We start from the raw sequence: 26,922 nt of genomic DNA, 5'->3' as shown, positions 1-26,922 counted from the left end.
GGTGCCATTGAAATGATGATGACTACAATGATTCCAAGGGATTGTCTCACGTTGTCATATTATGAATTAAATGATGACATCTACCTCAAACAACCGCAGATCGCCAAATCTACCAAAATCGCATTACACCACCTGTGCCACTAGTTAGACCTGGTTTTGCCGAGTCTAAAATCGCATCATCTTTTTGTCACCAAATTGAAGATGTGCCGATGATTGCAACTGCATGATATGTTGGAATGCCCAAGGGAGGCATAGCGCGTTGACCAATATCACGCTAAACTAGACTTGCCTCGGTATGATAATTAAGATGTGCCTGTTTTTAGGCCGTGTGCAGTCTAATATGTTTTACCAGTTTACCATATTACCATATTAGCATATTAGCGCATCGCTGGGGGCACCGCAGCTGTGTCCACCAGATCGACCAGAGGCACAATGCAGTCCTAAACACAGTAGACTAGACTTAGCCCGGCATAAAAATTGAAATACGCCCATTTTTACGTCAAGTACATCCGTCTGCCTATGAAAATAGAGCCCCACAACATCAGTGTTTCTGTAAACAACTTTTTTTCTCCTGAATTTACAGGAAATGATGACACGTTCCAACATTTCCAATCGAAAGTCTCCAAAAAGCAGCATCTTAAAAAGAGTAACACAGGCACGCTTAATAATTCAGCAGGGCCACTCAGAACTTTAAATGAAGTTTGTGTTGCTTCAAGTCATACAAAACTTTATTGCCTGTGAAACGACATGAAGCAATTGTGATGAGAGCGCGCACACACACACACACGCTCACACACGCGTGCATGCAGTGCAGCGGAGGTGGTGCGCGGCCAAGTACCTGAAAGCCTTTCGGATTGAGACTGCGGGGGTTGTCCGAGGCCACCTTCAGCCTCCCGTCCACCACTTTCATCAGGCCTTCGGTCTCCCTCACATACTGGAGGTCTCTGTTGGTCCGCAGATCCAGAACCTCCATGGACTGACTTATATTCTGCACCTGGTGACAGCACATGGGGTTTATATATGTTGTAATTGCTGACCATTAGTAGCATTGCTGGTGTGGATTCTTCGACACAGCTCTTGTATTGGAGCTCATGTAACACTGGGGGGGGAAAAATGAACTAATAATGCGATGATGTCTATATATAGAAGAACAGTACTGACTCCTGATTGCATCTGCTCTGATTCTGTGTAAATGAGAATGTTTGCAGTGCAAGGTGAAGATTTCAAATTGAAAGTCATTTAACTTTCCTGTGAGTAACACGGCAATTTGAACCCTGATGCTTATCTGATCAATAAGTGGCAATGCTGCCATTCTGCTAAGAGTGAGGATGTGCTGAGAAAGAATGTATTTTTGGCAGACGTGTAGACAAAGGGATTTGTTGTCATCTTTTGGTGGATTTTAATTAATACTGTATTAACCTTGATTGAACAATCATAACAAAGCTTGCTAGTTAGATCAAACCCATGCAAAACACACAGAGATAATCAGCTAAATGATTTGGTAAAACTGCAAGTTACATTCAAAATAAACATAAAACAAAATGAATTATACATTGTGTATTTAAAACAGCTCTATAGCCTCCGCTATAGAGCTTAATACTAATATATAATATGGTGGTACTGTTATCCTTTATGCAATGGGTGTCAAGGCGGAACTAGGAGTGAACCCAAGTGCACAACTCGAGCTCAAAAAGGTAGAAGTCCTTGAAACTTAATGAACAAAGTACAAAAAAATAAATAATAAATCACCCAGCAGAGCAGAATGGGCAACAGACAAAGTACAACAAAAAGTCACTCATCAGAGGAAAATGGACAACGATCAAAGTGCAACAAAGAAATCACTCGTTAGAGGAAAAAAAATGGAATCAAAGAATATACAAAGTATCAAACAAAAACTGCAACAATAACTAAGGTCTTACTTGGGCGAGGCTAGAAAACAAGGCTTAGAACTCTGACACTACAGACAAGACGAACTAGCACAGGGTAAAGGGAGTCACAGACTATATATACACACATACTCAATGGACATCAGGGCGGGGAAGGTAATCAGGAAACAGGAAGGGCAAGTTGTCTGAAAAGGACGGCGGAAGACATTTACCAAAATAAAACAGGAAGGACACAAGACTAATGAAATTCTACTTCTTAGACATGACAATGGGTATCAGAAAACAAATAGCGCACATGTAGACAGACAATATAACAATACTCACAGCCATGTTTTCTTTATCCTCTGCATAGCACGTCTAGAATAACTGCTATACTGAGAAACTGAGAGAGGAGCTGAGTCTCCATTGCAGTACATCTGTTTGTTAGTCTTATACTGCCCGCAGGTGACCAAGGCGCAGACACCATTTGACACGTTTTCTGTTTAATTCAAGTGATTTCGTTATTACTGTATGTTTTTACAAGGTACAATATTACAGTGTTATTTTTCTCATTGGGAACACAGACTTTTTTTGGAAGGCTGAAATTACTTCATTCATTTCAATGTGGAATGATAAATTTCTCGCTTGCGCCACTTAGGGGCCACTTTGCTACTAGTAAAAGAAAATCAAGTTGGTTGGTCAGTAGCCTTCACAATATGTCTCCAGTAAGCCAACGCTTCTGGAGTCATATATGATTCCCACATTGTACGTAACGCACCACAAATAACATGAATCTCATGTTGGCTGTCAGGCTGCTATTTATTGATTCCCCATTCAGCTGTGCACTAAGTTTAATCCTCTAATGCCGACAGCCCACTCTGTTGCTGCATAAGCGGCCTACTGTCACGCCCCCTCAGCAGAGAGCTCATTTGAACCAACGCTTCGTGTCTTCTCTGTGTATCGCGGCGCTCACGTGTCCTTACTGTATAGCCGCACAAATATGGACGGCTCGTGCCTGCAGACAGGCACCACTCAAAACTCCTCCGAGTTGCATGGAGGGTTTATTTCGTACTTTATCTAACAGTCCCAACTCTCAAAGGTCGCCGTTTGGCATCGAGTCTGTTGCTCCAGATGCCTCGTCCGCCTTCCCGCGCTCGGCCCACTCAATGACTGTGTCCAGCCTACTGTTCTCTGCACCCATGTCTTCTCCCACATGCTCCATCAAAACATGCTCTTTTTCCTTTCGCAAATGCTCAGAAATGCTCATGAAGAAACGAGATTGGAACCAAACTGAATTTTTGGGGGGTTGGGGGATTACTGGTGACTTTTTATTCATTTTCTCTTTTGTCATTTTAGTAGTGTACTTGTTTTCAGAATTTTCTTTTTCGCAGGGGATAGGAGGATAGTTGGCCTGCTAATAGTGAAAATCCACATACAACCATCATAAATAAATTATTATTATTTTTTTTAACCTAAAAAAAACATGGAAAAATATAGCAAAAAATATGGGGGGAAACTTTTTCTATGGCATTTTGGTGTCACATATTTGAAAGGATTAAAAACAAGGGCAAACAGACACATTCCAGAAGTAGAATGATTTGAATGTCATACTCATTTGTCTTGTTATGAAAGTAGTGATTTGTTGATTTTACAGTTTTGCAAGTTTAACGTTTTTTTTTTTTTTTCCTTTTGTGTTAAGATTAGGAAGATTAAAATAGATACCACTGTTGTCAAGCAGAATCCTCACATCTGCAAAAGCGTTAGGGTTACTAATGTATCACTTTTCAACGCTGCCTGTTCAGCTAATAAAGTTTTTATGACATTGACAGTGTGTTCGATTAATAAAGGTTTTATGTTGGTGGCAGTTTGGCAATGGAACTCCCATTATTTCATTTGGGAAAATTTTGAACCAATCGGTGTTTGACCAGCTGCTAGTTTATTTGACATATGATAGCATATTGACATCTGTAAAATGTTGAATAACTAATCTAATTGAGGATAAGTTCAAGTTTGTTAAGGTTAAGCAGCAAGGTGTGATATTGGTTATCACATTTGCCGCTTACTCGAGAGCTTCTTATAGAATCTCGAACAAACAAGCGTTCATACTCACATTCACACTTACGGACAATGTAGTCTTCAATTAATCGACCGTGGATGACGTTTTTGTAATGTGGGTGCTAGGCATGCTAACCACTAGCCCGCGTGCATCCATCGATGTAAAATAAATGTATAGTGAGTGAAGGCTTTCCTTTAATTTTTTTCCTATCTCACTCTTTCTTACATCTCCAGTAGGTCAGTCAGTCAGTCAGTCAGTGAGTGTGGCATGTCAGTGAGAGGGGCTGCTGTCTTTTGCACATTTAACATTCCCGCCGCAGCTCCAGGGTCAACTCCACGTTGAAGCAGCTTTACATGAAGCTGTAGACAGACTTTGGCGCCAAGCTGTTGTGAATTCTTTGAACCTTGACATGCCCGTCCGTCCTTTACGTTCATGCCGGTGGAGGAAATTTGTGGATGGGCTCTGCTGAAATTTTTCCTCTGCATGCTGTGGATCCAAATGAGGATGTCTATTTTGCATGTGTGCTGCACACATACTCACTCCGTCTTTTTTCTTTTGTACAGCTCAAATAGCACAAACCTCAGGTGTCCTCATTAAGACAGGCTCTGGACTGTATTAGATGGGAGTGCTTGCCTTTGATAGCTGGCGCCTTCCAGGCAGAGGCAGATATCGTAATCACCCCTAGTCCATTCCAGAACCCCGAATTATACTAAAAAAAATAAAAATAAATGGATTGTGTTACGTTGGTTTCTGAGTGTCAGCGCATTGAGGGTTTTCTCAGGGAACAAATAAGCAATGCTGCACCAATGGCAACCTGGAGTGTGCCAATATAGAGCACCTCCTCATCAATGAAGCATGTTGTTTCATGGTGTTGGCATATATAGCTGCCAATGGAACTGGTTCCCTTGCATTTATTCATGATGCGACTGCTAACAAATGCAGCAGAATGAGTTCACATGTGTTTCAGGTAACATTATTTGCTCACATTCAGCCAAATGCTTCAGAAATCTTTGGACAGCGCTTCACAGTGCAGATGGACAATAACCCGTAGCATACTTGCCTTGACATAATGAGTGTTTTTGAAGGCAAAAAAGTGGAATTGTATGCAATGAATAGTCCGGTAATAGAATATGCGAGAGAACAAAATAAAGTGTTCATTTCTCAAGGTCTGTAAATCCAGATATGTCTCCAAATCCAGATGTGTCTCAAAAATATGATACAAACAAATAATACACTGTTTTAAATGAAGATTTCAAATCACATCAATCGAATGCACACACACATGATTTATGAATATAAATAAACCAGGGGCAGGGGTATATGTTTTGTTTAAATAAAGAGTACTCTCACAATAGTCCCAATGGACAAAACCCCCACAGTTTGTTCTAAATCAAATGCTTCTGTCAGAATATGCCCCCTCTGTTGTATTGTGCCTCTTTCAAAGTCTGTGTAAATTTTGCGCGCTTGAAGACACAGCAGACACAACCATCCGTCTGGGGAAAGACAAACTTCCAACGAGGCGGAATGCAATATGTGGATTCAGGTGCCGGGCCGATCCGGCGCGGGCTGTCGAGACCCTTCTTGCATCTCAATTTAGCCCCGCCTCCCTCACAAGAGCACATCAATGTCACACTGTGTATTTTATGGCCCTCCCTTTGCTCGCACTCTAAAGAAGACACGGCAGAGGTGACTTATTGACCTGTTACTTCCGCTTGTTGAAACGCACCTGGAAGTGTGTGAAGTTGTTTCCAGCGCATTCTCTCGCCTCTATCTAAAAATAAAAAGGAATCACACTGCACAAAATGAAAAAAAGGCATCCTTCAAAATGTTTTTAACCACTGAAATGACTTGCTTTTCAAAGTTATTTGCTACACTGAAGATGTCTGCCTTTTATTGTTGTACTATAATAGAACAACAACATGATTAAATAGAATGTAAATTATGAAACACTTTTTGTGCATTCTGATTTAATACTGCAATCCAATTCAGTGTGTGAAGGAGGCCACTCATCAGAGAAGTACCCAAGAAGCTTTTGATCACTCTAAATGAATTGCAAAGATTTACAGTAGAGGTAGGGGAATGTGCCTATAGATCAACCGAGTACTGCACAAATCTGGCCTGTATCCCCACTGTCAAACATGGTGGTGGGAACATCATGCTCTGGTGGTGCTTGTCTTCTGCATGGACAGGGAAGATGGTGCGAGTACAAGGGAAGATGGATGGCGCCAAATAGAGGGCAATCTTGGAAGAGAACCTGTTTTCAAATATGCTCTCCATGCATCTATCCTAGCTGAGCTGGAGCTGTTTTGCAAGGAGGAATGGGCAAGAATTTCAGTCCCCAAGTGCAAAACTGATAGAGACAAACCCCAAAAGGCTTGAGGCTGTAATTGCAGCAAAAGTATTCATTCAGGGGGAGCTGAATACTTTTGCACACCCTACTTTTCAGTTTTTTATTTGTAAAACAAATTTGAAATATGTTATCCACTGATTTTTTTACTTCACGATTGTGTGCTACTTTGTGTTTCATTTTCACACGAAATTTCAATGAAATATATACATGTTTGTGGTCGTACGGTGCCAAAATGTTGAAAAACTGAAGGTGCCGTACCCACTTAAATACTCTTAAGTCACTGAATTCTGACAGATTTACAAACCGAATGGTTTAATACAAACCTTAATTATGTGGCTGATTCAGGCTTAATTTTTAAATTGCAGATTTTTGTGTGTCATCTCTTGTGTCATATCAACAAAAATGAAAATTGGTTGAGACTTTGGGAGAGTTGAGCAATCTACAGTTATTTCAAAATCCGTGCTCCGTTGACTGTAATGTGAGTCAGCACTCCTGTCCCAAGATGGCCGCATTTGCCTGGTGAATGCTGAGACTTTGCATGCTGTAAACCAATGTAAGTGACCAGCAAAGCCGACTTGTGTTTTGTAACAGTGACTTGCAGATTAATACATTTCCAACCTCTTTAGACATTATTAAGCCCCTAAAAAAGGTGTTGGGATGTTTGTTCTATCAACATGTTAATTTTGCTCGTATGGGCGCGTGCACATCACTGGCATCCATTCCACTTTTCGCCAGAGGGGTCGACAAATCTCCAAATACTCACAAACTTACATCATGCCCCTTTAAGGCGAAGTGGTTAGGTTGTTGTAAAAACCAGTGCCACCATGTGATAATTAACACATTCACTGCCAGCCCAGCAAAAATGCATTGCATCATTTGACGTCTTTTTCCGTCAAAGGCAGTGAATGAGTTAAACAGCTTTAAGTCTCTTTTTTTTTTTTGGTTAAATGTTCACTATTTCACAAATTTCTGCTTAGTGTCAGTTATATATATATTGCCCCCCCCCCAAAAAAAAATAAAAAAATAAATAAAAAATGGCCGCGCATATACCCGTACTCAGGTCATTTACAAGCCATTGCTGGATGATTCAATTCCAGTGATCTGATTGGAAAACGATGACACTTTGCATTGCATGACAGCTTGCGTTCTCAGTTGTGCCTCAAAGCCGGCGTGTGATGGACAGCAGTCACCTTCTCCATGAGCTGGCGGAGCTGCCTGCTGCGTGGGTCGCGGTTACACATGTTCTGAGCCGGCGCGACCACCGTGCAGATACATTTTCCATCTGCGCCCTGCGCCGAGCTGTAGATCTGCCAGCCTTCCTCCGGACTCGGGTACAGCGCCTGCGGAACGCAGAGACATACATCTCAGACGGGCAAACACTTCAGCGGGCGCTTCTGTCGCTTGTTGTTTGAGTTTGCCGCTTTTCCGAACGCAGCAGCGTCACACAACATACTTGATGTCTCCAGCATGTATCAACGGCGCTCTCATAAAATATTTGCAAAGCTATGCATTCATCTAACACTTTTTTTTTTATCCTGTGGGGGTGTAGTTAGTAGGGAAAGATGTTTTTAATCCATTCCATATCGTGATTAGTTGTGCCCATTCTGTCACCACAACTTAGCTGCAGAGTCATAATTTCTCCTTGGGAATCTCTTTTGCTCTCGCAGCCCTGTCAAAAGTTGTTCTTCCCCAAAGGCAATTAATGGCAATTGATCCCGGCAACTACTGAGAATCACTTGCCGTCTAATTTTAGCTTTGAGTGGAGAGCGGCACAGCAGCAGTGTTTACAGCATCTCCGCACTGTAAGAGAGTTTGAGGAGAAAGGTTTTCCTTTGATTGAATATGGGCGAGAATTAAAGATGAATTTATTCATTTCTTGTAGGGAGCGCAAGTTGCATGGTAAACATTATCGATGTTAGACTGAAACTACTTAAAAAAAATAATAATAAGTCACAACCACTTTGAAGCTGAGAGCTACATCTTGGGTATGCTAATAATTACAAAATTACCAGTTAAATCATGCACACTTGCAACCTTCATTGAGCCAAGGCACTCATTTTGCATATGAAAAATCTTACAAAATACCGCCAAACAAAAATGTCACAAAAATGATGAATACTGAAATAATGATATTGTCTCAATTTAAACACAAGATAAATCCTGGTACACAAAGCTGTAACACTTACAGGAAGACTTGATTTAGTAAGAAAGTCAACAAGTGGCCATTTGCATTTCATTGTTCTGACAGTCAGTATATATTGCTGACATAGATTAACAAATATATATTTGTAACTAAGAAATAACAGTTTTTGAAGAAATTCAGTGAAATTAGATCCTTTCTTGCTGCACTCTAATGATGTCTAATGGCAACCCATGGACCCCAGGTTGGGAATCACACTCATATTCAATGATATGTATGGACAATTAGGTTCTTTTGTATCTTCAAGAGATTTATTGGCAGAAAATGTCTTGAATCAATAATAAAAAACATTAAGTAATGTCCATACCAGGCAAGGCTATACATACATTTGCAAATATTAAGCATATACTGCATATTTGTTTGTATTATTGCCTTAGTGCCCCACGAGACACCAAGATGGCTTCAAGCTGAAAAAAAATAGTCAAGATTCAATTTAAAAAAGCTTCTCAATTATTATGTTTATTCCGCTTCCTGTTCTTGTTGTTCTGGTGTTAAGTGTCAAGTTGCCAAGGAAACAGCCATTGTGAGTGGTACACTCATAGTCCAATTTCTGAAGTCTGTCTAGGAACAAGTGGCCTCTCAAAACGGCCATGAAACTCAACCAAATCGGTCTGCCTCAGTGCAGCCATTGTGACCTCATCTCAAGAGTGCAACAGCCTGAGCAAAAATAAAGAAATAATTTTGTTGCAATCTGCCACGCTCACTTGTCATTTGTGTGCTTCTCACACTGAATTTTCGTGAAAAGCCCCTGCAATGCAAAGAGAAAACCGTAAAAGGGAGTGTTAGACAGTTTTCCACATTAAAATGGTGGGAAAGAACAACAGGATGGAAAACAGTGCAGGAGTCAGGAAGAACAATTCAGGGCTTGATGGAAGATGAAAGTAAAAAAGTAAAAGAGGAGTGATGGAGCAATGGAGTGGAAAACAGACGTGCCGATATGTTTGGAAGTGGGCAGGAAATGGTCAATCAATAACCGGATGGGGGGGCTGAAAGGGTGGATGATCATATCCCTCGTGGTATTCTTGAACTAATCCAATCAGAAGTAGTGCTGAGTTCTCGCAAGCACATCCACGTACACGCATGCATATGCCAGTCGACCCTTTCATTCACATCTCTGCTCACTCAGTAGACAAGCCAAAATGTAATGAGAGAAGGATTGGCCATTTTGGAGATGAAATTAAAGAGCCATCAACATAAGTGCAGGCAGAAGGCAGCAAATAAAATCGCCTGCTCTCCTCCAAGCTATGCAGTCATGTCGTCCTCTTTGCTCGCAGATCACAGGGAATTTTGATTTGCCGGGGGAACATGCCGGGTTTCATTGGAGTTTGAAGCAGCAACCACACGCACACACATGCACATACACGCGCGCGATCCCCATCTACCATGTCTTCATTTCCTCTCGCCCGTCACTCTTTCAGAGCCAGTTCATTTAAACTTTTTATGATTAAATGAATTGTGAGGAAAGCATTGTGGGCACTAGCATTGAAAAATATTCTCTTTTATCAGTGGTATCTAGCACAATAAAGACTGCATGGACTATTATTTTCATATTTCATCTCTTTTTTTATAAGTTGTTGCCGGAGTCATTTCTGCCGGGGTTTGCACGGAAAGTACGATATTCAGTTCCGCGCAAATCATTTTCAACCACCTTCATCGTTATTACATCAATAATCCATTTCAACAAAAAGATGATTTTACAAGCTAATACATACATTGTATAAAGTAGGTTAATATATATATTAGGCAACCTCAAATACAGCTTTTGTTTTTTTTATGATTACAACTACTTACATTTAAGTACTTGCCGATACCCCAACATTTGATAATGCCGTTATGAATGGCAATTGGGATTGAAATGTGTTTTTATTTTAATTCAATATTTAATTTTCTCCAACATTTTGTTGTTAAGGTGCAAAAATGCATCAAATTGAAGAATGAAATTGTAAATAAATGCTGAAACTAAAACTATTAGATGAAAATGAATAAGGAACAAATGAGGTTCAGAGAACGTGTTGAATACAAATAAACGAATGAAAGGGGAGTGGCACGATCTAACAAATAAAATAATATGCTACTATGCAATTATTTTGAAATGAAAAAATGCATGAATGTAATAAGAAGTACTGACCAAAAAGTGACCATGAATTTAGTCTCTTGTGCTTTTAATGCGCCGTTTCCTGTTTTGACTTTGACAGTCAGGAAGTCAAAAGGTGTAACCTCAGGAAGGAAGTGTGGAATACAAATTGTTTGTCCACCTGATATCCTATTAAGTGCTGTACCTTTACTTTTAGCCATTCATCAATTGTTTTTTGACCTTTTTCCACATTGAGGACTATGACCTTTGGAAAGAGTACAGCTCTCGTCTGGGATGGAGTTTCCAATTGTACATCTGGTGAGTCTCTTGCTTTAAATCTTCTTTTGCATTTGACTGATGATTGCTGTGAGTGGGACTCTCCATTCATGTTGATGTTCCAGTCTTGTGACTGCACTTTTCTTATCTTTCAAAGACAGAGTGAGATGTGGGATCTGCTTTAAAGTCTGCATTTATTGTTCTGCTGCGGCGTGACTATGCTGATGTGTGTTTCTGCGAGCATCTATATATTTGCACAAACCCTCTCCGAGGCCTTTTTAATAATGCATGGCTTTTTATATGCGACAAAGTCCCCCGTGAGCATTTGTTTGGAAAGGAGCGCGGCTGCGATGCATTGCTGCAGATCTGTGTGGGCGTGCTTTTAGTTTGTATATGAGAAGGCGCACAAGCAGGTGATGCTGGCTTCTTGTTGCAGGTGCAGAAAAGATGGCCTCTGACTGCAGAATGCACTTAAGTCTGAAGACTGTCGTAGATTGTCTCATTCGTTTCCATATGTTTCCTTGACTGCTTACCAATCTCACGACAAGCCTTATGCAAACGCTTGCAGAAATACGTTTGTGTATTTTTACGATATGAAAGCAATACATCACATTGCGGGCAACAAAGTTTTCAAATAGCTGTGGAATGCCGGTCGTAACACTCCCTCCTCAATTTCCAACCTCATGCACTTCCTCGTGTGTTTTTGTTTCCATAAGCTTCTCAGCAACACTTCTCCTGTGTATTAATATTTCATAAATGCCAGGCTGAAATTAAGAGTGCATTTGAATCCATTCCAATTTCCATTCGCCTCTAACTCGCCTGCTCAGGAAGAGCGTTTAGAGAGAGATGGATTCACCAGGATGCAAATGGCATGGAGTGTGTTTTTCTTTCTTTTTTCTTATTTTTGCAGGCAGATGTTGCATATATATAGTATGTATATGTCTGTATTGCATAATCAGTCAGATGGATCTTAAGCACCGTGACTTATAGACGTGAGTAGAACGTGTCAGTTCTCTACATAAAGAATACACAGCGTAAATTTCAGCTCAGCAGATATCTCATTAGCCAAGGAAACCATATTCCTTAGCTCTTGAAAATGAATAAAAGATGCCTTACTTTATTATGTAGGCAGGTGAAACTGGTGTGCCATTATGATTACAGTGGAAGCAGGTTTGGATTACTAAAGGAGACTAAAATAGTATCATAAAAGTATCTTAATAGCAAGACTGCGACATCCTATACATCTACTGTACGTACCCCATGTTTATAGGACATTCTCCATTTTCTATTTGTTGTCTTGTTGAAATTAGCTTGTTTTTATGGGCAGCCCAATCTCTTGCAATTGAGCAACCGTACACCCCACCGTCACAAACAGCTGGACCAATGCTTCCATTACCATGACAACTGGGGAAGAGCTAGGACAGATTACTCTTGTGGAAGTGGAACCCAGTGTGTGGAAAAAAATGCAAGTCCTCTAAAATACACTAAAAAGCCTTTTCCACCTGTGGAGGCAGTGCATCACTTTTCAGTTACAGTTACAGCTGCTATCCGTGCATGTGCCGCATGCAGAGGACACATCGCAAAGCACGATTACGCCTCCACGCCCACCGCAGCGTCAACTTTCCTTTGCGTTCAAGTATGTGTCGCTAATTGCATCCAAATGAAACTGTGAGCCAGTCCTCATCCCATCCCAAACACAGCTAGGCCAATGGTGACTTCGGATTTTGTTACCATGACAGTCAATCAGAGACGCAGCCTGAATTGTTACAGAGGTTTTGTAGGCTACCACTCTTCACCTTGCCATCAAATACGTTGGGCTAGCTCTCACCAGCAAGTGTATGTGTCATGATAGGTTGACCTTGCCAGTGACTGTATAGCTACTTATGAGATTGATCTCATTGGTGAGTGTATACGTATTGATGGGCTGGATCGTACCAACCAGTGCATGCGTACAGTGTATGCGTAGAGTCTCACTGGTATGTATGTATAATTATGGAATGGCTCTCGCTAGTTAGTTTATCTGTAACGTGGGGCTTGATCTTACAGGCAAGTGTATGCCTAATGACAGATTGGATCTTACCAGCAAGTGTATGCCTTATGTCGGGATAAATCTCGCTGGCAAGTGCGTGCACGCCTAATGTCTGTCTAGATCTCATGTGTGCATTCCAAACGACATTTGGCTATCTTCTTTTCCACTTCACTCGCTAACATCCTCTCACCAGCCAGTGTGCATTGCGGCCGCCTGCTTGCTTCTACATGAGGGAGCAGAGTCAAGATGTGTGTCTGTGTGGGGGGGGAGAGCACTCAAAAAGACAATAAAAGCAGTTTAACGCATCAAAAATTCAATTTTTCATTGTATGTCCCATTTAGGGAGAAAGGAGGTGTTGCGTTAACCGTCACAAAAAAATTGATCAGTTAGCAGTGAAGGATTAAATAGAATATGCAAGTGGCAGACATGAATCTGTCAAAGTCATGGTGAGAAAAGCGGGGCGGAGAAGATGGCGACATTGAGTTAAGCGACTGTTTTGCAGAGGACAGATGATGAAAAATCAATCGGGCGTCCATTTATGAGCATTTTTGTTTTGACACTTTTTGCTGCAACGGCAGTGTTTCCTCTCCCCTGCCATCAAACTCCTGACAGAAACCAATAAACTACAAGTGACCGTCTGAAAAGCCTGACACTCACTCACAAAACGAGTTTACTACACTGCCATTTATAGTGGCTAATTTGGCCGGCGGACTTTATTGCCGCAGGCCGTTTGACGATGGCAACTTCGGGGCTCAGTGGCACTTAGCGCTTTGTGAATATCAATTTTCAGTAATGGCCTGAATATCAATTATCTTGTATCTTGTGTCCTGTCCAATGTGGCACTCTTGGGGTGGGGTGTTAATTAGCAATAGCGCTGATGTACCCATTAACCCATCCAAGAGTCGCCTTACACCACAAGAAGCCAAAGTCAGAGATCCAACAGCAAAATACAGTCCCGCCCATGGCATGTTGTATTGTTTTAAATTTCAACACAACTTGATTCACTGAAATGTAACGTTTGCCATCATGTTTAGTTGTTGAAAAATTTTTACAAAGGAAAAAATGTTGCACACAATGGCATGACAAAGGCACTAAACCGTGGGTGACTAGACGTCCTCTTTTCCATGGATATGTCTAGGGATGTTTGATACAGCTTTTCAGACTGATACCAGAATGAGTATTAACCCTTTGAGTACTCACCATACTGGTACCGATACCTGTACTACTTAAAAATTTCAATTTTTCAGCATAGTGCCAACTGCTGCTGAGGAGGACTTACTACATGGCAGATTATGATGATGATGATGATGATGATTGCCTGAAGTATCAGTGGCTGGTATCAGTACTCTTTATGAGTACACGATACCTTAAAATAAGGCCAGTATGGGCCCAATACTGAAACTAGCTCATCCCCAGATATGGCCCTTTTACGCATAGTTAAAAAAAACAACAAAACTAAGCAGTAATATTAACATTTTTTTGCAGTGGAGAACAAATATATGTTTTTAAGTATTGTCATCTGTCAGCATTTGTTGCTCAGTTTGTGTTAAAAAATAATTTGTTTAAAGGTTTATACCTATCGCAATACAGTGTTCCCTCACTATAATGTGGTTCACTTATTGCGGCCTCGCTGTACTGCGGATTTCATTTTTTGATGCAATTTTGCATGCCTTTTTTTTTTTTTTTTTTTACAGTCATGTACCTATTTTATACATTTATGAAGGTTTGAACATTGAGAATGTTTAAATGAGAGAAATGTGAAAAAATGTAAATGTCTCGAGAAAAGTGTATAACCTGTATGGTGACAGGTTTTAGATCCTTAAAACAATTTTAATAAATGTAAAACATAAAGCCAACTACTTCGCGGATTTCATTGATTGCGTTTTTTTTTGTTTTGTTTTTTTAACCTAACCCCAGAGGAAAACGAGGGATCATTGTATTGATTGTCTTTACATTTAATTAGCGGACTTTGGAAAGATATTTAAAGAAAAAAAAAAAAAAGAAAAGAAAAAAAAAAGGACTCTTGCCTCAGCATTGAAATTGTGGTACCAGTTACAGTTACACAGTGTACTTCACCTCCTGTTATTCAAGCAATGCCAACCGGACATTTTCATGAATTTATAAAAACCCCAGACGCCCGAACAGGACGTAAGAAAATGGTCTGTCCTCCCAAATGTCCTCCCAAAAGAGGATGTTTGGTCACCCTAAGTTTGTGTTGCGGTGCGTTTGAATGTCAAATGTTGAGATTCTCAATCTTTATTGTGCCACCAACATTGTAAAGACATTGTGACAGATCAAGTATACAACTCATCGATGCACCAGTTTTGATGGCATCATTGACTCATTTGCGAACCGGTCACAACATACTGCGCAGGAAGATTGCACGTGTGAGTAGTTAAATATGACAATATTATTGCAGCTTTATTTTTTGTTGAATGTTCGTCTGACGTTATTTGTCTTGTTCCCCTTTTGAAGAAGCTCTCCCAACATATTGTTTTCAAACATTTTCTTCTGTCTTGTGAGCTTTCCTACATGTAACAGAGATGAGCGCGTTGCCTGATTTTCACAATAAACTTTCTTTCAGACTATAATAGTTCTTGTGCAGTTGCTCTGTGAGGCCCAGTACCAAATGGCCTGTGGCTCGGTGGTTGGGGACCCCTGCCTTAACAGATATTTGGCAATCACACTTTGGCCGTCAGCACTTGGCAGCTAAAATAAATGGAGCATAGAAACCGCACAGTTTAGTGGCAAGCATCACGACAACTAACTAATCAACTTGCGCAATTACCTGAGCATCTCTCAGCAGCAATGAAACCGTGAGCCCCTTAATGATTAACAAAGTTCAGTGGGATTATCCAATTAGGCGTGTGAGCTGCAGGTATTGCTGTCGAGAGGATGGACTTCCTCCGGTGTTTCATTAGAGCGACCCTGGAGCTGGCTGCTGTACAGGCGCGGCTAAATGAGATCATAAATCTGCTGCTCCATACTTTTATGAGCATGACGGGAAGTCTATTAGAACTTTCATAAGCAGCAGGCGATGCCAGCAAAGCGAGGCAGCCGGCGACACCGTCAGCTGAACTCGCCGTCACATCTGCGAGAGACGGCGTGAGAAAAAAAAAAAAAAAACAGGCTGGGGGGTGAGAGATGCATTTTGGGAATGCATGCATGAAGCATCAAGCTGAGTTTGTGAGTCGAGATAGAATCAGGACACCTTACTGATGAAGCAGCTTCCAGGTGCCATCTTTAAACGAGCCTGAAGTAACCTAAAAACGCTTTTTGTTTAAAGAAACAAGATCATCTCTCTGTGGGCTGCGCTGTTGTTTGTCTCCTAGCTTTTATAATACATTATCCGAGCAAAAGTAATGGAACACTTGCACATTACAACCCCGCTTTGCAACAATAATAGCTTTTCCCGAAGACCAAATTTCTCTAAACATACCTGTTGTCCATAAAGACGCCGTACAATTGTCCAAACTATCATATATATATATTAGGGGTGTTTAAAAAAAAATCGATTCGGCGATATATCGCGATACTACATCGCGCGATTCTCGAATCGATTCAATAAAAAAAATTGATTTTTTTTTTTTTTTTTTTTAAGAGCTCAGAATTTTTCATTCGGTAGTCTTACCGATTCAACGTCTTATCATCATTGCCTTTTTTTTTTTGTGTGTGTGTGAATCGATTTTTAAACTTCAATTTTTAATGTAAAAATATTCAACAAAAAGTCTGACTTCGGGTTAGGATTCACACCTTGAGCATGGAAGAATGTTATATGAACGGAACATTAAGCCTTAATATTTTATTTTAATGCTGTTCAAACATGAAACAGATTACAACCTCTATAAGACTGAAATTTCAGATAAATAAATAATACATTTTCATATAAATCTTACACTCTACAAGCGTACTGATTAGTATTTTCTAAATATGAATGGAAAAAAATCGCAACAATCGACTTATAAATTCGTATCGGGATTAATCGGTATCGAATCGAATCGTGACCTGTGAATCGTGATACGAATCGAATCGTCAGGTACTAGGCAATTCACACCCCTAATATATATATATATATATATATATATATATATATATATATATATATATATATATATATATATATATATATATATATATATATATATATATGTACACCGTATTTTTCGGATTATACGTCGCTCAGGATTATAAATCGCACCAGCCAAAAAATGCATAATTAAGAAGGAAAAAACATACATAAGTCGCACTGGAGTATAAGTCGCATTTTTGGGGGAAATTTATTTGATAAAATCCAATACCAAAAACATACATGTCATCTTGAAAGGCAATTTAAAATAAAAATAAAATAGAGAACAACAGGCTGAATAAGCGTACGGTATACTAACGTTACATGACTGACATGTTTTAGTTTAGTTTAGTTTAGTTTATTCATTTTTTCCTTTCGGACACATTACAGTTTACATCAATCACATCACATCATTTGCAACATTGACATCCGAAAGAAGGGCTGACGGGTAGAAGCCGAAGCTTATTCGAGACCCGTCCCCATCGACCCATTACTATAACGCATCAATCATATACATTATTTAGAATAGTCATGAATTTTTATCGTTATCCATCCATATTATCCATGCCTGGTAATGTCAGTAACAACGTAACATATTAAGAGTTTGTAGCGAGCAGTGACGGGAGTCGGAGGCGGAGTGTTGAAGCATGGAGCCAAAGGCTGGCGTTTTATTGACATCAGCTTCTGAGGTCTTAACAGCAACTCCCCACTCAGCAAGAAGCTAACAGGCCAACTCCCCTTTTCCACATGAAAAAACCTTCCCACCCGGAACTCTCCCTTCATCCCAACGTTCCGTGAGTGAATTATGTTCCCATCACTACAAGTTATTCATATAACTCTAGCATAAAGAACATGCTAACAAGTTTACCAAACTATCAGTTTCACTCCAAATCACTAAATCCAATGAAATCTTCATCCTCGGTGTCACTTTTAAACAACTCCCCCAACTCGGGAGGTAGACGATGCGCCGCTTCCTCTTCTACCGGCAATGTTGAAATTATCAACACAGGCCTAGAGCGCCCTCTTGCGGTTTAGTGTGAAAATAACATGTGAACTGATATAATAATGTGTTAATAATAAGTTGCACCAGAGTATGTCACACCCCCAGCCAAACTATGAAAAAAACTGCGACTTATAATCCGAAAAATACGGTGTATATATATATATATATATATATATATATATATATATATATATATATATATATATATATATATATATATATATATATCCATCCATCCATCCATTTTCTTGACCGCTTATTCCTCACAAGGGTCGCGGGGGCTGCTGGTGCCTATCTCAGCTGGCTCTGGGCAGTAGGCGGGGGACACCCTGGACTGGTTGCCAACCAATCGCAGGGCACACAGAGACAAACAACCATCCACACTCACACGCAGGGACAATTCTGAGCGCCCAATTAACCTGCCATGCATGTCTTTGGAATGTGGGAGGAGACCGGAGTACCCGGAGAAGACCCACGCGGGCACGGGGAGAACATGCAAACTCCACCCAGGAAGGTCCGAGCCTGGACTCGAACCGGAGACCTCAGAAACTGGGAAGCGGATGTGCTAACCACTCGACTACCGTGCCGCCCTATATATATATATATATATATATATATATATATATATATATATATATTAGAGGTGTGCAAAATTTCCGATTCTTAGATTATTCACGATTCGGCCGTGGAACAATCGAGAACGATTCACAAAAGTCCAAATTCCGATTATATAAATATGCCAAGGGAACCGAAACTAAAAGTGGACCGGAGCGAAAAGTACGCGGAACTGAAACGCAGTAGCGCGCGCGGTCTTCGGGACGCTTTTTGGGACGGACCGAGAGTACACATCCACAACTCACGCCTCGAGATTCAAAACAACAACAAGCATGGCTGAGCTGACCAACCCACCTCTTCGTGACATCAGACCTGCTCCGAAAAGGCAAACAACTTCAGGCGGAAGTATCAGCTAGCTGGCTGCAGTGCGTCGGTTAGCGTTCTACAGGGCGCCGCGCAGTGATACGAACGAACGAACAGAAAAGTAGTGGCTGGCGGTAATGGCGTCTGACTTTATTCAGAAAAGAGTATTGTGGTGGAAATGTATCACGCTTTTGAAAACAAATAGTTTTTAGAAGAAAAACGCTTTATTTCCGAGACCCCAGCCAGCTTGCTGGACTATTTTCCTCTCGTCCAACGTCGAACATGAACGCGTGTCACCGAACGCTGTCAGAAAGAAGTCAGTGCTGATCGCACACACGGGAGGTGAGGATCAAATTGAGATTCATGTTAAAAAAGCCGAACGATCCCTTTAATGTTTACACGTTCATGTTTTCACAAGTTAAAAAGCAGAAAAGCACTTTTTTTTTTTTTTTTAGGCATTTGTATTGAAGTAGTAGTTCACATTGTCTTTCATTTATATCTCAGTGCACTTTTGAGTGGATAAAAATAATATATTTTTGCTCAATGCTATGTTTTATTCTGTTGAAGACTGAATATACTTAAAAGCTGTTGTTACAGAATGAGGACTTGAGTATTTTATTTACTGTTTTGAACTGTTAACTTGATACTGAAATAGTAGTTTATTTAGGCCTGAGAGGACTTTTGTACTATTTTTGTAACTAATGTACGAAACATTAAAAGCACCAAAATACATTGTTTTTTTTTCTGCTGCCTGGGGGGAAATCAATAATCGTTTTATAATCGAATCGTAGCCTCTGAATCGTAATCGCAATCGAATCGTGAGGTGCCCCAAGATTCCCACCTCTAATATATATATATATATATATATATATATATATATATATATATATATATATATATATATATATATATATATATATATGTATATGTATGTATATATATATATATGTATATGTATGTATATATATATATATATATATATATATATATATATATATATATATGTATGTATATGTGTGTGTGTGTGTGTGTGTGTGTGTGTGTGTGTGCGTTTTAATCACTTTGTCATATTTGTTAAAACATTCATTATAGGCTAAACCTAAAATTAGTGAAGTCTGTTTGGGGGGGAACATAACTCTCTGTCCATAGGATATTGTGTAAGCAAAGGACCTCAGGCAGATGAGAGTAAGATTTTAGGTGATCTAAAAACTTCAAACAGTTCACATTAAGTGTTATAAAAACCCTCTGTAACTAATAAATCATGCTGCCAACAAGCAGTTGTGGCTAGCGTCTGCTTGTTTACAGTGCTAATGCTAGCTTTGAATTGCTTCCGCTGCTATTTCATTGTACCGGGACTGTTTTCTCTGTGACTATCACATACACACCTTCATAATCGCATGCTTAGTGGTATGGCTGATTGGCCGTGTTTGAGAATCACGCTTGTGCGCGACAGTTAGGGGCGTGGCTTTGAAAAGAGACTCAAGGTGAGGGAGGGATTAGTGAAGGGAGTGTATGCTCAAAATCTTATTATCAGTTTTAAAACTGCAAAGTTAGTTAAAGGGCTGGGACCAATCAAAATCACCTTCTTCTTTCGAGCTAACTTCTCAGAGGGATTGTGGAAACTTCACTCTGCTTCAAAAATATGTAAGACAAACAACCACATGCCAATTTTTGACAATACCGGTGTGGGAATGGAATCTAACTCAAGCAGATAAACATGTAAACACACACGCATGCACACACACAAAGAGCATCTTGAAAAGAGCAGTTGGTGTTCTTAAACACGGCGCCATCTGCTTCACGCTCACCAGTTGGTTATATCACTGTCAAGTCACAAAGTTGTAGACTTTGGTTTGGACTAGCAAAGCCAATCATATTGTGAAACAGTTTAAGCCACTACTACAAATAATAAATAAAAAGAACTGCAGCAATGCAGGAGGTCCAACTTTTGACCAGTCAACAACTTTTTAATGGCAACCCAGCAGAGCAAAATCTAAACAAGTAGCGGAGACTCTCTTAATAAACAACCCAGGATAACTCCTTCTCAATCAACAAACATCTTTGAGCATTCAAGATGTAGCACTTCAACTCACTTAATTGACATGAAACTTTGTACTACTTTCCAATTACCAAGGTCTTGTCACCATCTTGTGGCAGCAAACACAGTAAGAATTGATGAAGAAAACAAGAAATACTTCTTTTTTTTTCTTTGTGCGAGTAATAATTTGTCTTATAACAATAATTTGTCTGACATTCTGCCACTAGTTGGCAGCAGTGGAACAGGTATCTGTTGTTTTGCGTGCTCACATTTTACATTATCTTTGCCGGTATTTTGCCAAATTATTTTTTTCTAACCATAAGTGCTAAAAAAAAAAAAAAGTAATGAACGAAGGCTCTATAAAGCTTCAAATCGTAAAAAAGGGGCGCTTTTGTAGGTGCAAACCGAGGTAAACACCGCTGCATCCTCGTACCTCCCCACTCCATCACTCCCACCGTGATGCCAACTTTCCATCTGGCGCTCACTCGTTCCAAAGGGCGTAGGGGGTGCACAGATGCGCTACATGTGCTGTCAAGTCAGTTTCGGAGCTCAGTCGGCCAACTCTTAGTGAGACTAATGACGCCAAATGATGGCGGACGCCGCGTCCAGGTTTAGAAGGTCTGGAGCTGCCTGCGCCGGCTACCGCGGCAACGGGCCTGACAGGCGCTTGGCGTCCGCTCAGCTGTTTGCTGTGCACAAGATGGTGATGGGGGCTGGTGTTGTGCAGAGGAGGTGCGAGGAGCATGGCAAAAAACACTAGATAAACTGTTAGAACACATTTGATGGTTCATTTGAGCGCCAGTGTGAGTGAGGTCATGCGTTACTACAGTATATCGCTGCAATAGCTTGCAAACAGTATCACGATGCACGATCAACACTGCCTTTGCATTCATTAACATTGAGTGGTTCCATGGAATGCAAGTGACCCGACGAGCTTTGACTTGCATTCAGAAATTCAAGATGTGAGTGCTGTATGGGCAGTGATTTCAACTCGCTTCACAGCAAGCAGCAGTTTGGCAGCTAGTTCTTCGAACCAGAGCTTGAAGGCATTTAATGCCACTCAGTTAAGTTTACTGTCAAACTAAACAACAAACTACTCTGAATTGAATTGTGCATAAACACATAGCTTTGCCTCCTGCTAGCTTAATGCTAACACATGAAGCAAAACGCTATAGAACATCCAACGTAACAATCTTTGCGGCATTTTCACTCATTAAGCATTGACTTATGAGCACAAGCAGAGAATTAACACAGGTAGACATACAATATAACAATACTAAGATATTTTCTTTATCCTCATTTATCTATCATTTATCTTTATCCAACATTACTGCAGTTTACTGAGTCACAGTAGTTCTTCATTGGTGTCTGCATGACTGTATTATGCTGCCCCCTGGTGGCCAAGTTGCAATAAATTAATCATGATGCGCAAACTACGGTACTTATTTCTCGACATTCTGTGAATTATGTTATTGATTTATGTTTTATATAGTAAATATTATAGTTATTTTCCTCATAAAAAACAATGCATTTTTTTTTTTTTATCTGTAAAGGATTCATGGCATTTCTATTAATTTCATTGGGCAAATGAGGATTTGACATACAAGGGTTTGGAGTTGCAAACATTCAACTTGTATCTCAAGTCAGTGCTGAAAGTCACAGTGGCAAGTTTTCCCATCTCTCTCTCTCTCTCTCTCTCTCTCTCTCTCTCTCTCTCTCTGTCTGTCATAGTTCTGTCCTGGTGTCTCCAGAGGAATTGTGCCAAAGCAGTCGTCTTCATGTTCTGAACTCCTATTTCCTTATCAGTGCTGTATTTCAAAGTGTGGGTTTAGCTCCCAATTTCCCAGACTGCAAACTAGTTCACACCTCTGCCTCTGTTAGTAGCTATCAATCAATTCTCCACCATGTACCAAATTCTTGATCATCAAATACAATCCTGTAATTGATTATGCCTGTCCCTGGTTGCCATGATGTTCACCAGTGACAACATGGCTACTTGTTTCAATCCATGACATGTGTTTGATTTCTATAAATTCCAAGTGAGGGCTGTAAATTGCCGCAAAGCTGCTCCTATAAAATCTGCAGCAGTATTTAATCAACGGCCTATAATCGATCAACACAATTTGCTTTATTGGGCTGCCCAGTAGATGTAAAAGTTTACAGCGCATGACGGAAAGCGCTACACTGACCTCAATCACGTTTTGATTGGTATGTTGTTAAAAAATAAAATAAAAAATAATCCATTCTGTCGGCCGCCTCAGAGCTTTTTTCATTGAAGATAACACACACGCAGGTCTAGAAGTTAATGTATTCACATTATCTCATACACACACACAGAGTATGGTGAGTATGCTATAGAGTTGATGGGGTAAAAAAAGATCAGTGATTCACTGAAGATTCTTTTATTTACATTTACACACTGTGGAGATCTTTTTTATTCCACTGAATGAAGATGCATCTCGGCTCACAATTACCTTTCTTTCAAGTGTAGATATATGTTTACTTCTAAATAAGTTTCTTAGTTACAGTATTTAAAGTCGCAAAACATTTTGAAGCTGGGTTTCACATTTATTGGTTGTAGTGTAAATACTGTAATTGATTGAAAAGCTGATCTGGGAGGGCAATGCAATGAAGGTGATTGATGACAGTCTGGAAGCTAATCTTGTTCCAATAATTGGACTTTGAGTTTTGATGTTGTGTTCTTTATGTGCTGCTGCCTTCCATTTTGCTGTAAAACGCTGTAATGCTGTAAAACTGGCATTTCCCCATTGAGGCATGAGTAAAGATTTTTATTTGATTCTAATAATCGAGATGCAGAGTATACGGTGGTTTTTATTGCAGTAACTCAGTCACTCTCGTTGTCTGTAGTATGTTTATACAGAAGTGACTTTAAAGAGGATTCCCTACTCAATGAATATTCATATTTCTGAATATCAAAGGATTTAAGGCTTTATTGTCAAACTTCCCTAATAATGCTGAATAAAATACCATGAAATGGAAATGATCATTTTGTCTACTGTATTTTTTCGACCTTTAAAAAAATAAATAGTTATTAATCTATCCTGATATATAAATGAGTTGCAATATTTTTTAAATCTTAATTATCTAGTTAAGTAAATAGCATTTGCAGGATTTCACTGCATGCGTGTCAAAGGTATTATTTTCAATTTTAGTGCAAATGAAGAGATGTGCTTTCCCTTGTCACCATTTGCTTTCTTATAATGTGGATGGCCATCCTCCATGAAAAATAAGTAGCCAGCTGAGCAATAGACAAATAAGCAATCAAATGAGCCTTGGAGGTCTGCACTCGGCTGATTACTATTCCAGCTTTCTTATTAGGTTATCTATTTAATTAAGATGATCTAAGCTCTTGTAAAGTGAAAATAAAAATGGCTTGTAAATTTGACATAACATAGAGAAGAGTGTTGTTAACAACACTGCCAAATTCAAATGTTTACATTTTTTATATATATTTTTTTATTTTTTTTTTACCAAGTATATAAAACGATGCTTCAAAATTGTGAAATATCAAGCATGCTGGTTGGCTGAAACCGCACCCCACTCAACTGTAAATCAAATACCACATACTGTATCATTTTTATGCACACACATTCCAAAACACAAAACGATATCCTCTTAAATCCTCTGTCGTCTACATCCCACCGTACATTCCATGCCTTGATGAGAGGTGCTAGCCACCAGCTAGCTTGCGAGCTACCCAGGGACAATTCTTGCCTGGCGGATGGGCGGCAGGTTTAACCCCTGCGTCCCAGCTCCTCATTCCATGTTGTGTAAATTTGTAGGCCCACATAAAAGAGACACTTCAGGAAAAGTCAGCAGTTTCTTAAAGATGGCGGTGATGTCATTTTTTGGCTCACACGACATACATTGAACACATATTCCTGTTAGTTATATCATAGATATTATGCTAGCCTGAATAACCAAAAATGAAATGATACTTGACATTAAATAGTGATACCCAGCTGTTCTGAAATATTGTGCCATTTTCGAGGAGTTGGCATAGCTAGCTTGCTAGCTAACTGTGTGCTGTAGTGGTAAAAATGGGCCATGTAATTATAACCAAGTAAACTCACAATCAGGCCGGATAATTGATAAAGAGTAACTCAACAGGAAGTCAGAGTCTTGCTGCACCCCTCACTAAGATTTGAAATCGGCGCTCAAAGTGGGTGTTGCCTGGAGGACTGCTGGCAGGGTTTTTCCTGTGTGCGAAATTCAGAAGCAACCAACTCCAGCCTGAGCCACTGATATCACTCAACACAGCACTCCAGCTGGTTGGTTGTTCGTCTGTGTGTTCCCTGCGATTGGCTGGCAACCAGTTAAGGGTGTACCCCGCCTACTGCCCAATGCCAGCTGAGACCCCACGTCCCTTGTGAGGAGTAAGCGGTCAAGAAAATGGATGGATGGACGGATGTTGTTTCTGTTGTGTTTTCTTTGGCCAACACACACATACTGTCACAATCATGAGCAGTGTTTAAAAGGAATCTCTTGTAGTAAAAAAGTGAGTCAGTTGCTCCTGCCTGCCAATCTCCAAGTTCCGTGTCAGTGTTAAGACTTTCAGGGCTTTTCGCTCTCATTAAGGAAACACACTTTTGCACTATCCAGATGTGCACAAGCTACAGGCAGCCTTTCATTTCCTGACATCAAGCCGTTCACCCGTCTCCTCAAGATGAGTCGGTTTGAAAGGGGGAAAGCACCGAAAACAAGCGGACCAGACGCTGAACTCGAGCGAATGTAGGACGCGGGTGCTAAAGGGCGAGCAGGAGACACTCGGTCGCCAGCGGCGTGCTGGCTGGCACTTTGGTGTCACAAGAGCGTTGCTATGTCGCCTTTGATAAGAGCACCAAACACGCCTGTGAGTCACGATGGCCTAGTCATGGCCGGGAAACGTCTCGCTAATCGTGATGGGACCTGACGAGGCGTTTACCTTCAACTTTTGTTCTTTATGAGGGGGAGATTATCTGCCATCACATATGCTAGCCGTTCAAGGCGCCATCAAACCGGCCTCTCGGTTTTGATCAAACGCTGATGAAAGGCGCCGGCACAATACCGGAAATAAAATCTCTCCTAATAACCATGTATATTTTTATGCCGCCTCTCTCTTTGAAATGCAAAATAGATGACTTCAGCCACACGTCTCAGTCAGAATTCCGAGTTATATTTCATCTCTCACTCTCTCTCTCTCGACTGCAAGCGAGATAAGTGAACTGGATGGATTAAGCAGGGCGCCCACCCCGAAGGAAAATGTGGAAGTTGGGCAGGATTTCCAGAATTTAGTGGTGTAAATAATTCAAACCTTGCTCACACTCGGAGCACCTTTACATTGGCGTTTTCCTGCAAATAGCCTGCTGAGACGTGTTTCAACAAAAAAGTTAAAAGGACTTCAGGCTTTGTTGTGTGTTTCTTCAACCTTACGACTGCGCTTTTGACTAAAACATGATTAAATATGAAAGTCCTCTCCAAACAGATGGACCTTACACCCCCTTAAGACAAACATACTCAGAAGACGTGGTTAAACCAACAAAAATAGACACACACACACACACTTACGCATACACTTCATATCCAGATGGCCTCACATCTCTCGGGACGTTCAATTCCTTCCATCATTTGAATAGAACGCTGCATTTGCCGTATCGGGCGAGGGGCCATTTGAAAACGTGCTCAGGATGAAAGATCATCAATCAGGAATATCAGAAAATGGCAAATTAATTCACTTAACTTAATGGTGTTGATTAATCATTGTCTCACGGCGCCCATCAGCATAGGTGATAAGTTCAAGTTTGTGCATTTTTAATGGTATATAAATGAACAACCCCCCAGAATTGTCATTGAACACTTTGACTCTTCTTAATCGATGACAAGGACATAATTTAACGTATTCAACATTGAGCTGATTTAAAAATTCAGTTCATATAAATTGTTTTACTTCTGCGACATTTGCTGTAATTGGAGTTGATTTGATTTGTTTCGCTTTTAGTCAATTAAGTCTGATTGAATCAAATCCAGTTCATTTGTGAGTCGACATA

At 40.2% G+C, this 26,922-nt stretch overlaps 1 protein-coding gene across 2 annotated transcripts in view; it reads right to left on the bottom strand.

Moving 5' to 3' along the window:
• Window positions 1-26,922, bottom strand: part of olfm2a (olfactomedin 2a) — an 82,758-nt gene that overhangs the window by 12,298 nt on the left and 43,538 nt on the right. For both annotated transcript variants that reach the window (XM_077496152.1, XM_077496142.1), the window contains exons 2-3: window positions 7,462-7,611; window positions 839-994 (exon numbers count right to left, since the gene is read on the bottom strand). In XM_077496152.1, coding sequence (XP_077352278.1) covers window positions 839-994; window positions 7,462-7,611 — 306 coding nt within the window. The remainder of the gene's footprint in view (window positions 1-838; window positions 995-7,461; window positions 7,612-26,922) is intronic.

The sequence above is a fragment of the Festucalex cinctus genome, chromosome 1, assembly GCF_051991245.1.
Source record: "Festucalex cinctus isolate MCC-2025b chromosome 1, RoL_Fcin_1.0, whole genome shotgun sequence".
NCBI classification, from domain to species: domain Eukaryota; kingdom Metazoa; phylum Chordata; class Actinopteri; order Syngnathiformes; family Syngnathidae; genus Festucalex; species Festucalex cinctus.
This window is presented reverse-complemented; position numbering and strand designations above follow the sequence as displayed.